This window comes from Thunnus maccoyii, chromosome 1, assembly GCF_910596095.1.
Source record: "Thunnus maccoyii chromosome 1, fThuMac1.1, whole genome shotgun sequence".
In the NCBI taxonomy this organism is placed as follows: domain Eukaryota; kingdom Metazoa; phylum Chordata; class Actinopteri; order Scombriformes; family Scombridae; genus Thunnus; species Thunnus maccoyii.
Window position 1 is genome coordinate 22,902,642 of NC_056533.1, and position 14,890 is coordinate 22,917,531.

General features: G+C 38.3%; 1 protein-coding gene across 1 annotated transcript in view; it reads left to right on the plus strand.

Moving 5' to 3' along the window:
• The first annotated feature begins 828 nt into the window (after positions 1-828).
• The window catches only part of pde3b (phosphodiesterase 3B), a 51,743-nt gene continuing 37,681 nt past the window's right edge, over positions 829-14,890 (plus strand). The window contains exon 1 of the mRNA XM_042412940.1: positions 829-1,846. Coding sequence (XP_042268874.1) covers positions 959-1,846 — 888 coding nt within the window. The 5' untranslated portion in view covers positions 829-958. The remainder of the gene's footprint in view (positions 1,847-14,890) is intronic.

Consider the following 14,890-nt stretch of genomic DNA (forward strand, 5'->3'; position numbering starts at 1 on the left):
AGTTCTTATGAACTTTCATTGCAAAATATATTTCTAACGTTGTGTTATCAGCGAGCTGTTTACCTAAAGCAAACCCAGTGGCGCTATAGTTAGCCAGTCATAAAATATATCTTTGAACGGCTTTGATTGTATACATTATTCATCTCGCCATTGAACTAGAATATGTCTTCTTTTAAGAAATATTACCATTACGATTGAATTGACCGGTTGGTTTCCTCTTACACATCAATGTTATTCTGATCAGCTTATCGATAATCGGCTACTTTTCCAAGCTGTAGGCAGGCTAACAGATCCCAGAGCAACATGATTCAGATACGAAGAGAAAAGAGATATTATCAAAAAGTTAATTTAATTTTTAGTCGGTGAAATATTACTTTAATAAGATTTTACTTAAAATAGGGCAACGTTAATTTAAACTGTATGCGTTGCTCCGAAATGAGGTCAAATTTGTAAGTCACATGTATTTATCTCTCTTCTTAGAATTGAGTTGCCTACATTTGAAAACAAGTTTTATAAAAAAAAAAAAAAAAAAAATTAAAGATGAACACATAAGCCTGGTCACATTGGGAATATAGCATGTAAGTAAAAACCCTTTTATAATATTATTACATGATTGGTGGATACAATTGGTATGGATAAATTTTAAGCATATTTTTTAATTAAATGAGAACTTTTTTTAGTCCTGTATTAGCTGCAACCTCAGATGAATGCTGCAGCAGGACCCGATCAGTGCTACACATCACTGAAGCCCTGAGGTCTGAGTTGTGGCCTCTAGGCGGCGTTAGAGAGCCCGTTTTCTGTAAAAACAACATCTCACCTTCTTTCTTTAGTCCAAGTGCTGGAGCACGTTTGAGTGACCATGGAGTGCGTTTGCTGTCATGTAGTTCAGCGTTAATACGGCGTGAATAGCAGAAGAGGGGGGACTTTTTGTGTGGATACGAGGAGTCACAGTCGAGCCATGGCTGCACGGGAGGAAGGAGAGGTTTTGCACAGTAAAATAAGGCACCACGACGGAGCTGGAAGTGTAAACAGCTCAGAGGGCTTCAGGAACGGCTATGTGAAGAGCTGCGTCACCCCCCTTAAACAGGACCATCAGAGGGGATTTTTGTTCAACGTGTGCAGGTTTTGCAACGAAGACATCCTCAATTCAAAATTGTTAAAGGTCTCTGCCCTCTACGTCGGCGCGTTTGTAATTTTCGCGGTTTCTTTGCTCATTTCCAGGAGCTTGCAAAGTGACTCGCTTTGGGATTTGCGGACTTTTTTGTCGGGCTTCTCCCAGTCCATCAGTCCTTTATTCAGCATAGGATGTGCATTCTTCTTTCTGACGTTTTACCTGAGGAGGAAAAAGAAGGAGAGCAGTAAATGTTGGCTCTTGTCACTGCCAGCATCGTGTTACCTCGGGGATTTTTTGGTTTTGCGGTTTTTGCAATGGGGAGAGGACCAACACCAGATGCAAATGGTGGGCAGGTTGTTATTCGTGTTGGGGTGTGTGGGTCTGCTAACACTGATCCCCACTCTGAAACTCAAACACAGTGTTCTCATACTGGTTTTTGCCAGCGTTGTGTGGCTTGTCTCTTTCACAAGTTTGAGCGGTCTGCCCGCACTGCTCAGACCGCTCTTCGCCTGCTTTGCGGGGGTTTCGGGCTCCCTGTTGGGGCTCTGTTTTGACCGTTACTACCCGTCGAAGGAAGCGCCGAGTGGGATTGCCAGCACGGAGGAAAAGGTCCCCGTGATCAGACCCAGGAGAAGGTCCAGCTGTGTTTCTCTGGGGGAAACGTCGACCAGCTATTATGGCAGTTGTAAAATGCCTCGCAGACCTTCGTTACCCTGTATATCAAGAGAGCAGGTAGGTCTTCCCCATGCAGGACCACGTCTGTTGTTGTACTTGCCAAAGTATAGGCCCACTGTGATCACCCACATGTGCACCAGAGGAGGAAAACACCCAATCTTATTGTAAAGGCCACACAAAGCAAATCAAACTACTGACCCACAGAGACAAAAAATAATAACAACAACAACAACAACAAAAAAAACATTCCCTCACAGAACAGTTCAGCTGTTTCACCAAAAATGATGAGCTGCAACATCAGTAGATTGCTGTTAATAGCTGTTAATGATTATATAGGTTATTACAGACTATTTCTGGTAGAAGGCAACCTAAAATTACTTTTGCAGTGCTATTATACAGACATAAATGTCCAAATTCACTTTAATTTCCATTTTTGTATTTCAACCAATTAACAAAAATGTGTTTTATTGATTACAGATACTTATGTATCTATGTTTTATGGATTGTAGATACTTATAATGGAATATCAACATTCAACATGCTATTGTTTGAAATCTAATAATCATATCAGTTATATTTATCTTCATATTGTTAGGAACATGGTGCATTTAAAAGTTTATATACCAGTTACAGTGAAATGTGAGTGTCTAATGCTAATGCATTCTGTAAGGATAACATGGGTCTTACCAGCAGCATAGCAAATGTTATGGCCTACACAGTCCCATCTGACTGTAGCAGTCAACAAAACAAAATGAGGGTGAGCACACGCGCAGGGATTATTCAGTGTCCACAGTCCACAGTCTGTTTCTTTTCTTTTTTTTGTTTGTTTGTATACATGAAGCCTGTACAAGTTTACACACAGTAGCTCCTTTCTACTTTGCATGAGTTTTGTAAACCAATACACCGATATCAAATGATATCCATATGAAATGCAGACTATCATGTTGCATACGTTATGTGGTGGACAAAAAAAAAGCTGATGCAACTTAATTTGTGTGTAGACAATACTAACAAATGCAGACATTAATGTCTATATCATTTTTAAACAATGCATTTAAAAACAAAAGGTGCACACAAAGAGCAGTTCTCTAGTGGATGCCAAGCCGTCAGCTCACACATATTGTTTTTGTGTCCTTCAAGCTTTGTAAGAAATGATAAGAGAACTAAAAATGTATATCCAGCTTGTCTGAGTTGTGCTACTTCCACCAGTTGTTTTTCACATCATTGTGTTTTAGGCTATTAGCAGATTAGCAGTCACACTGAGGTGGAAGGCTGTAAACAGTGCATGAAAACTGTAACAGAAAAAACAGGTTGGAGCATTCAAGAACCTGTATTACGGCTGCAGACTTTCCAAACCTTATTTGAATACTTCGCCGTTTCACCTTTTGCCACACACAGCAACATTAGACCCCCCTGATGCACGTTGTTGTTTTACTGAACAACAGCGAGAAGTGAATAATAATAATATGGAAGCCAAAAATTTTTTAAATGTGTGTAAAGGTAGGGACTTGACTTTTACCTGAAATATGGTGTCCCAAAAGTATTTGCTGAACATCTGTTAGTCTTTCAGTCTCTTTTTAGGTAGGTATAGTATGCACCACAACACAGTTAAACAGCATATGCAAAGCACAAAACTAGCAAGACATCACCATTTTCAGTTGGAGAAGTTGCAAAACTTTTAGGCAGTTGGAGATAGATTTTTTTTTTATGCTGAAAAAAAATAAATAATTTTTTTCAATCAGTAATTGTTTCTTTAAATTGGAGCATTAATCGGCTAGTTAAGTAACTTCATTGTTCGCCTGTCACAAAACTCCAAACATAGTCTGTTAACCCACCTGTATACTGTGTAAAATTGCATAAACTAAAGTAGTGCACAGAAATTTGGAGAAGTGTGTTCAATCAACCACACACACTTGGAAAACAAAACATGCAAAAAATAGTGGATAAGTAGTAATTAATGTGTATATTCATTATTTTTCTCCATCCTTACCTGTAGGGAGTAAAATGAGACCTAGGATCACACTGTTCTTAAAAATGTATTTGGCAGCTTTGTCAATGTTTTTCTTAGTTTATATTATTTATACAGAAATGTAAAAATACAGTGACGAAAAGAAAAGAGACAGACAACATAAATACACTCCATAATACACTGGATTTCCTCTGGGAAATGCCAGTCAGGTGAATTAATGTCTGCCAGTTGCCTGTTAGATGTGCATTTTGGGTTGAGTGTGTTTATCAGTCTGTAGGTGTCAGCCCTATGATGCAGCTTACTGGCAACCTGTCTTGAGTGTTGCGCCCAGTGCATGCTGGGATAGATCTCACTCACTGGAATAGTATTATGGGTTACAATATTAGCTGTGCGGCTAATAATGTAGGGAAGATTTTCCTGGGTGTTCTCATATCTTTAAAAAGTAGTTTTCTTTTTTCTTAAGATTTTGGAAAATATTTGAATTTTAGCTCCTGATGACACCAAGCTTGTCTTTTTCTTGCTTTGATAATGAGAAAATATAGTCGGTGAAGAAGAACTGTAAACTGAGAATAAGAAATAATATTTTTGTAACATAAAAATGACACAAAAACTGACAGACTCTACATCAGAGACAAGCAAAGAGAAGCGCAGAAGAAGAGTTGGAAAGGTTCACTGGTGATGTCACACATGTTCTTCATCTTCACACACATTTTGCACACAACACAGCCCCCCTCCTCACCCTCTCTGCTGTCTGAGAGGGTCACTGGTTTTCTGTGTCTCAGCTGTAAAGAGGGAGCTGTTTTTTTTGTTTGCAGCAAAATGTGGTTTTATATATATGGTAAGAGCGTCATCGCTGTGGGAAAATGGTTGAATAGAGGTTTGGTATCGAGTAGACAAACGTAAAGATGTTTTGTCTGGGTAACAGCCACAAAGGTGTGAGATAAACAAGCAGACTGTATGCTGTATTTAAACTGAGCTAAATGAAACTGCTTTCAGAACAATCTGAATACAATTTGAAATTAACAACAATCTTGAGTTGCGCTTTTGATAATTGTCATGTTGGTTAATGACTATTTTTTAAAGGACTTACAGTAGTTTGTTAAAATTGAATAACAAGACTCTCCAAGCAAAGATACTGTCGGCAGTTTAACTCACTTTAATATCACAAATCTGCGGAACGTAAATATTAAGCTGCAGGCAACAATACTACAGCCATACATTACCAGGTAACTTGAGTTTAACTGATAGCAAAAATGAATTTAGAAAAAGAATAAGAAAAATGGATAACTACGTGGACATGGCTTTTTCCCTTTTTATCTGTGATAAATAAAAATGGTATAATCGTGGCAGTGCACTCTCACATAGAAAATAACAGAGCTGGCAGAGGAAATGTGAATTGATGCGTTATATTGTGATATTCTTTGCCTTTATTTCATCCATTCATTTTATATATCAGGACACCTCTTGTGTATTAACACTTATATAAATGCTGAGACATTTGCAATAATGACCATATCACAACCGTCCGTGTTTTTTAATCATTGTGAATTGGAAATAAGCAAAGTTGATGCTTTGAGATTCAACAGCGTACTCTGTTGAGCTTGTGGGCTTTAAAAAAATTAGGAAGATGCATTAATTTTTTATATAATTCACCTTTTACCCATCATGACAATCCTTTTGACATTTTATATTTGTGTTTAAAACATATGATCTGTGTTTCAAAACTGCTCCATTTATGCAGGTGCCGACTTTTGCAAGTAGACACCATTGTGAATATTCAAACTAAAAGTACTGCGTCAGATGATGTGTCTTAGACTACGTCCACATTACGTCAGCGTTTTAAAACGAAAACTATCTCCATCCACACAAGGGTTTTAGCACTGTATCAGAAATCATCTCTGTCCATATTAACATGCCTGAAAATAACGCAGCTGGACGCGGGAATTGTCACAAATCACTCAAATAACAGCTCGCGTCCTGTGCATGTAGGCAGTAGTAGCATTATAAAATTCAGAATTTAACTGCACAACAGCTGCTAGCATAGACAACAAGGTCAGCAACACCTGTTATACATGTTGAATTAACCACTGGTAGTCAAGGGTGATGTTGACTGTTTTCTTTAGGAAAAGTATCACGTGATAGGGGTGTGACGAAATCAGGGAAGGCACGTCGTGACTGATAAAACCCAATCAGGAAGTGACTGTTGGTGTCTACGTCATCGTTTTCAGAAGTCTCCATTTCCGCCCGTCTTGACTAAAATGCAATCCTGGAGTTTTCAAACTAAAACGGAGTCAGCAGAGTTTTCAAAAGTCTCTATTTTAGGGGTTCGAAAATGCCGGAGTAGTGTGGACGCTAGGCGTAAACGTAGCAAAAGTTACGCATTTTAAAATGAAAGGGTATTAGTGTGGATGAAGCCTCATAGCGTGACAGACAGCAGAGTAAGAGTTGTACTTCCAGACACCTGAGTTTCTATTACATGTCCAGTGTGTTTGTGTGATCAGTGAAATTCATCAGGTATTTAAATTTAATGCATTTACCTGTTTTTTCTCATTTGGGTTGTCATGTACATGATGGAATTAAGGAGTTGCAACAGTGCATGTAAGAAGCCATCATACCTGAGTAATACTTGCACCTAAAAATACAAAAAAATAAGAGAGAAGAAATAGTTTGTAGACTCTTTCCTTTTTTTTGTTATTTGTATATCCAGTCTGTGAGTTCAAATTGAAGACAGTTATATTTTCTTGAAACATTCAAGGTTTCGAGGTTTACTTTAGTATCTTCACCTGCCGAGCCCCTAAAGGTATTATTTGGTATTACAACAGTAGAAGTTTATTAACAGTTGTTAATTGTGCATAACTGTGTAGACTAAGCCGTTATGAGATGGAGAAAAGCCAGTCGAAGTCTGTGGACGGTCATCTCTCTTATATTTAGAGGCCTTTGTTTTTGTTTAAGGTATGTTGAGGAGTTTTTGACCACTAGTGGTGCTCTAGAGCAACACTTTGATGAGCTGATTCTCATAGGGTGCTTTTCATTTAGCTGATTTATGCTTCCTTGCGTCCCGTCTCCTCCGTCCTCCTGGCTGTGACCCAGAAACAAATCTCTCTTCGCCATCATCGAGGATCTTACAATCCCTTAAATGCACCTCAGAGGAGACAAGGAGCGAGGAGGCTCCAGGAGGAGCTTAAAGTGAGGAACCACAGGTGTATCCTCTGCGGAAGTTTTTTTACCAGACAGCAACACCCCTTTGATTGAATGTGTTTACTGATTGGTCAGCTGATCTGACGGGACAGTAAACAGTCGGGCTGTTGTAACACAGCAGATCAGGAAAACTACCTGTCGAATAGGAATGATGGCACCAACAGAAGCTGACCATATTTATTCATAAAATAAAAATTACTGAATCATGAATCAATCATAAAAAGCATTCCTGTAACTTTATGATTTTTCTTCATAAGCCAAAAGGCTTCTTTTCTTCTTTTCTGTTTCAAGTACGTCTCAGCTCCTTCAGGAAAATATGACGCCGCACAGCTGCGTGTCTCCTATAAAATCATCCTGAGCCTGAAAGGGACGTCAGACTTTCACAAACTAAATAAGCAATATTTTATTTAGACATTCTGTAGGCTACAGCTGATTTTATTGCTCCTTTACGTTGGTTCTGTTCTTACAGTAATTAACGGGTTTAAATTGTCTATTTGTGCCTTGTTCTGTTACAGCCAGACGATGCTTTAACTCTATAATCAAATAATAAAACAGCAGCAGTTATCAGGTGTTTCCCTTCCAGCTGTCACTTTGTAAAAATTATCAAGTAACAGTTTAAAGTGTTAATTAAGTACACGAATTTTAAGTTTAAACTTCAGAATTTAAACTGTTACTTAATTTCTACATATTGATAGTTGAGGTGCTGTGTGTCATGAATAGTTGCCGTTTCCTCAAAATGACGCTGGAGTGAGCGAGGACGTCCCTTTTGAGTTAAATTCCTCCGTCAGCTCGTCTCCTCCTGGCATCTCTCTCTCAAATCCTCACTGGGAGGAGCTAAGACATAAGGAAGAGTCGTGAGTGAGGAAAGCAAGGAAACATGCTAGCATAATGAAAAGCACCATATTATTTGACTCTGCTCTAACACCACGTGCATGAGGATTCACATGCAGGCTAAAAATATATATTGGTTTGGCCATTAAGGATAATTTAGTTTCTACTTTTTTTTTTAGGATGTTGTAGTTGCTAGCTTGGTCTTCATGTCAAATTGCCATAAAAATGATGTTTACCTCCATATTTTTATGGCATGTCTTTGATATGAATGGAAAAAAACATGATTTATGACATCCCCTGGATTCACACAAGTCTTCATACCAACAGTTGGAGTTGGTAATGTGCCCTAAAAGGCAGTTATGTGCCAATACATTAGGAGAATGGGACAGTGAGAAGATATGTCAAAACATTAAAAAAATTGACTTCTCAAAGGAAACTAAATGCATCCCAATATTTTCTAAAACCCTAATAATAAATACAGTACATTTTATGGAAAAACACTGAATGTAAATGTTACCGAGTTTGTTTGGAAGAGAACACATAGTGTTGTAGTAGTGTTTTACAAGTATGCAAGGCAGATGCAAAGGCAGTGAGCGGAAGGTGTCGAATTCACTGTGTGCACCGCTGCTGACAAGCACATAGAAAATGTCATTTTTCCTTCATCCCATCAAAGCTTCCGTAGCCGGTTTGATTATATCAGCGAACTACTGTTGTTTTTAAGTAGCTGTATGTAGTATTTTTTTTAACAGCAAGATGACGCAAGAATGAGATGGTTTGAAGGCAATGTACACATATCAACCAAGCAAGTAGTGCGTACTACTTTTAAGTTTTAGTCAGTAGTTTTTAAAATCACATTCTTTCTTATTACAATCCCTGCAGCGCGTTGTCAGGGGGCTGTATTATGATATTTTCTTTGACACTCCCTCACCATAATTTTTAAGAATCTCTCGCCATTATCAGTTTTGATGGAAAAACTTTTTCATTCGCACATTCTAAATAGGATTGTATTATACCATATGAACAAACCATTTTGATCTTTACACAAAAACTAAAATAAATATTGAGAAAAAGTGTTCAGGATTTACAGACTTGTCTTTGTCTATATAAGTCTATGGTCTCATTATGAGTCCAAAGAATAATTATTTCATTAAGGTCAATTGCTCAGTTTTCTTTTAGCTTGTACACAATGTTGTGTTAGAACTTGGTGAATATCTGTAGCTGAGCATATCTTTTTATTGTAGGTGTCATTCTTAAATGTGTTGGACGGACTGGGAAGGAAAACCCTTCGTAGTGGCTGCCATCTTACAGTCTTCACTATCATACACAATGTAATGAAACAGCACCAAGACTGCTCATTTAGAAACTATGGAACAGGGCAAAGGTTTCTGTATGGTGCAATCTTACAGACTTACGCATGAAAACAGTAAAACCAGTATGTACCACACCTGACAACAGTGTGGAACATTCAGTGCAGTGTTGGAGATTGAATTAATTTAAACTGTTCACGTTTTTGTCTGCAAATTCAGTTCCAGTTTTATGTTAGTAACTCAAAACCTCTTGCACAACTAAAGCTTTATGGATTGACTGTGAGTGCCAGGGGTCAGGTACACTGAATCCTAGATTTATTGCATTAACTGTGTCAGTCTTTTGTGTTTAACTCTCCTTCAGTAGCAGAGCTAAATAAGTGAGTGTATCTTGTAAATGTGACACGGTGACGGAGCCCTGTAAAACTTTGTGTTTGCTAATTTTGTTGTGAGATTACTGTTGCAGAGTCACACTGTCCAAGAGTCACAAGAGCCTTGAGATACAAAACTGAATTTAGTTAACATTATTTGCAAATGGGAAATACATTAAATACATTTACTTAAAATTGCTGTTCTCCAAAAACAATTATGTTATTGTCCAATCTAAATAGTGACCTGTTCTTCCCAAAAAATGTTTCTCCTGAGACCCAATTAGTGTTTGAGATGAGGAGAATATAGCGTGATCATATTTTTTTTTTAAGTAGGATTAGTGTATTTGGGCTTTCATGGCGAGGATCTAAAAAGCTCTACTTCATGAGTAAGACCTTAGAGGCAGGGCTGGCAACGCAGTGTTGTATTCAGGGAGAAGGCCCACTTTTTGTGTGGTTTCCACTCCAAGGGGGCAGGCAGGGGTAAATAATACACTTAACTAACCCCCCATCCAGACAAGAACAGAGAGGCAGGCTGCAGAGAGAAAGGTTGGAAGGGAGAGCAGTGAAAACGCAGAGCAGCTCTCAGCTGTCACGTTCGCTTGCTGTAAAGCCATGTGGAATGATATAACATTGACGTCACAACCCAGTGACGTACCACAGGGTGATTGCAAAGAAGAAAAAAAAATGCCAAGTCTTATTAATCGCCCTGTAGAATATAGTGTCTGCCTCCAGCAGTGATGAGAGAGGGAGAAATTGTCCATCTTCAGACGGTGTGCAATAGAAAGCGTGTTTAGGTGGAAAGAAGTGACACAGAGAATTGTACTTCAGACCACTTTGCTTGTTTATCCAGAAACTTAGAGGAAGCTGTATGATTTTTAATTTTTTTATTGTTTTGTATTTAAAAAATACATGTTTTTCTAATGTCAAATTCTGATATTTTCCTATTTAGATGACACCATCAGCACAGTGGTGTAAGTGTATTGAACTAATTATGAAATTCTGCTTTGATAGAACAACTGACTTTCACTATTATAGCAGTAGAGAGAAAGTAATTGGTGTAAAATCTAAAAGTAGATTTGTGGTTTAAGAAAATCATGCTTGTATGTAGGGCTGGGTGATATGGACCAAATCAAATATTGTGATATTTTTGACCAACTACCTCAATATCAATATTGCAACAGTATTGTAGCGATGACTGTTAGTGCTTTCACAAAATATTTATACAATGAGATTTTTAAAAGATAGTCATCAGTAATGTGGATATAATGACTAAGTGTGTAAAGGCAAATAATAGAACAGCTAGAGCAGTCTGGTTAGTTTAGAAAGTGACATCACTTTACTGTAATTCAGCCTTTAAAACCAGGAGATGACAACACTTATGCTCTATCACGATATTATGATATCCAATATCTAAGACGATATCTAGTCTCATATCAGGATATCGATGTTATATTGATATATTGCCCGGTCCTACTTGGATGTGTAGATGTTGAAGGGTCATAATCATTTTCAGCACGAATGTAAAATATAGAATATAATAATTTATCATGTCCATATTGAATTGCAGCTCATGTTCTCTTTATCCTGTTTACGTAGCCTGAATGTCTGGAGATGAAAGCCTTCATGCATTTAGTGACACTGTCCTCTGACGTTTTTCACATTGGTTCACTATTATCAAAACCATTGTCTCATCAAATTCTGTTAAATTTAAGATGTTTTGTGTGTGTGTGTGTGTGTGTGTGTGTGTGTGTGTGTGCAGTGTGCTGAAAGACGCATTCAGTTATTTTTTCCAATACACAGTGAACATTAGTTATAGCATATTTTTAAATCTGATATAAAAATTTATATACATTTTTTTTTTCAAGCTTTGAAAAAGTCAATGTATGAAAAAAATTCTGATTGAACATTATAAGGTAAGATATACCACTCAGGACCATTTCCATGCTCAGAATATGTCATGAACACTTAAAAGTATAAAATATGATAACAAAGAAAACATTTCTAGTTTAGTCAGTTGTAGTTCATTTCATAACCTGGTTTATTTTTAAAGACATTTATCCAATTTTAAACCTTTTATTTAGCCTCTAGTTGGAATAGATTGTGGCCTTTAATGACAGTGCAAACAGAGAAAGGGTTTGTTGCCTAAAAATAAAGGCCATTAAATGACAACTGTTATCTGCAGTTGAAGATTATGTGTGTGCGTGTGTATGTGTGTTGTTGTTGTTTTTTAAGGAAACTTAAATCTTGATATCAGCAATATAATATACAGGCTATGTGAAAGCAGAACAGCTTGACAGGATTAAGTCTGATGTTCTAACTACCCAGTTTCATTTGCAATAATGACATGAATTTTATTGTACTTAAATAATTCCAGGATCCTAAAAATTAGAACTGGAAATATGGTTAGTCAACAGAAGTCTCTGATTGTTAACGTGACTTTTAGGTGTTTATAATATGATTCTGTTTGATGAAATGTGACCTAAGCTGAGCTGTTGTTTAACCGAACGAGAATGACGTGTGAAGTTAACCTCAGTGTTTAGGAGCTTGTGTAACAGTTGCGATATCAAGACCAAGATGTCCTAATTCATCACTTAGCAACTCGTCGTCGATGCCACAGGTAGCTTTGATAGTAGGTAAACATTTTGTGAGTGCCAAATCGAGAGCTGAATCAGCATTTATGCACGTCGCCTCTATTTTTAATGAAGTTTGTTCAGGTGTTTTCTAATTCATATTTGAAGTGTTCACAAGAATATAATGCTTTTGCAGTTTTACTGATTAAAATGTATCCTCCTGTTATTGGATCCAGATGGGCTGCAGTGACAGCTTCTGTGAATAATATTCTCATCCGTCTTTCTTTACGGTCAGACCTAGTTTGCATAGCTGCTTTTAATTTTTCATCGGCGGCAGCAGCAGCAGCAGCAGGACCGGTAGAAAGGGTTAAGTTGAGCGGGGTACTGTGTGTTTGGCTGACTGCAGAGTGAAACAGGATGCAGCGACTGCATTGTCAGCCTGCTGGTGTGAGTGCAAACAGATGAGGAAATGCTGGAGCGGGTACTCCAAAACTCGGGTTACCCTGGAAACGGTTTGCGTCATGATCACCAGCAATTAGCTTGCAGCTCTTTAGTTTTCATGATAGGTCTACCAGAGCTTAGCCTAATGACTCTGGTGTCTGAAGAGTCACCATCACCAAAGAAGGCTTACAAAATATCCATAGATGGTTTCATTTTGTTTCTTCCTTTGACATTTTGCCTTTTAAATAAGTCTATAAATTACAGTTTTGTTGTGTTTTTTGATACTCTGTTTTTGAGCTGCCTATAAAGTGCTGCGCAGCGTGTCATCTCATTCTTATATTTCTCTAATGAGCCTTGATGTGATGTCCTGACCTCATTTATCTGCTTGTATTATTATAATATACAAAGCTTATTTGTTGCTGAGTTAGTGTATTGTCGAAGCAAAGATTGCTGGACTGGAGAGAGGGATGCCGAGCAACTATCACCAACCAAGTTTGGGCTAATTAGACTTTTTTTTTTTTTTTTTCTGCGACTGCTGTATCAGCCTCCCATACTTGGCCTGTTTTCACAGAAATGACAGATAAGATAAGTAATGACAAAATGTTCCCGAAGCTGCTCGCAAACACAATCAAGCTTTTTTTTACTTCGAGCAGACGTTAAAGATTTTCTGCAAAGCTCATCTCAAAGGAGTCTGATTACACCACAAGGTCCCCAACAATGCAAACATTTCAGGTGGCTTAGCTTTTAAGTTCAGGATGAGGTTGTTGAACCTTGCATGTGTTGACTGTTTGTTCAGCCGAGTGACGGGGTGAGAGTAAAAGGAGGAGAAAAAAAAAAAGCACAACTAGGTTTTGGTGGAGGTCTGGTTAAATTAGACTGCTGTGACATAGATGGTGGGAGCCCATGTTTAAATTGTTAAGCTGTGGGAATGGAGAAGTGAAGAATGTAGTAAATTTTAGTTTAAGGGAAAGTCTTTTTTATTTTTTTTATTTTAACTGAGTACCTACTGCAGGTATTTACTGACTGTTAATAGTCTCCAGATGACGTTATTGATGTAACACGATCTCTTCATTCAATATTCTGAAGGCTTTCGGTGATAATTTCAAGGGATGTCAGACAAGAGTGATTTCAGCTTTTTTTATGGCACTGAAAATGATTACAATTATCATTTTTGAGTTGCACGCTCACTGAAACATTACACAGCGATGGTGCCAAATTTTTACTCCCCCCCCTCTGCCCCCCCCCCTACTTTTCTGTCCCTCATTTTATTCTTTCTATCTCCGTTTCTCATTCTCTCTGAATTTCTTTCTGTCTTTCTCTGTGCGCCTCTTTTGAAAACGGTGTCAGCACTGCTGCTTTTACACCAAAAGGCTGTTGCTAAGTGACGGTTGACGTCAGCCGCAGCTACAGAGGAGGGCTTGTGTGTGTTTAGCAGCTGAGGGCAGATCCCACTGAAAAGGGCAAAACTGTGAAGCACTATTAGTCACTGCAATGAAAACCCTAACTTCAACCAACAGGATCGCCATTTCCAATAACTGTGCAAAATTTATTCTGAGTGACTTATGGTAAAGTAAATCTTTCAAAGTGGAATGGTGAGGTTTAGACAAAAAATTTTTGGAGAAACTGCTCCCGGCCAATCCCCACCCCCTTTTCTTCACTTTTTCTTTAGTCTGTCGCTGTCTCCTTTTCTTTCTCACTTTAACCTCCGTCCGCCCCTCCCCCAACACACACACACACACACACACACACACACACACACAGAGAGAGGCTCAAATGCCAGACCCCCCCCCCCCCCTTTCCCCTCACATAATGTAAGTGAGATTTTGTAGATAGATTTTGTGTCTGACTAAGGCCTCTGACTCTGAGCTTCAGTGTGATATCTCCCCCATCCGGCCAAGGTTGCTCTTGATCTGCTTGCCATTGTTCAGTGTAATCAATTCCTGGGGACCTGTATCATCCTCTCCCTCCCCACCACTAACCCCCACTCCTCCCCCCACCCACCACCTTTCTCTCTCCTGTGACAGCACATGAAATTTGACCTGTTTGAAGGCACCAAACATAAAGCTTATTATCCACATTTCAGGTTAAAGTAATAGAGAACTTTTTTTTATTCTTTTCACAACTCATTTTTGCAAGGATTTAGTACATTTCTGTTGCAGCGTGATACTTGTTTTGCTTGTCAAAGCTACATTACTATAATCACAATAATTAGCTTGCGCATGCTTTACATAAACAAGAGAATATCCTTGTTTTTATGTGAGGAAGTTAGAGCCTAAAAACAGTAGAAGAGCGTCATGTCTGCATCTGTGCTCTGAAGTCTGTGATGTAAGTTATTATGGCTGATACAGGCTGCCGGTGGAGATAAACTAGCACCAGCAGGGACTGGTGATCTTTGAGTAAAGATAGGTGTTTGCAGA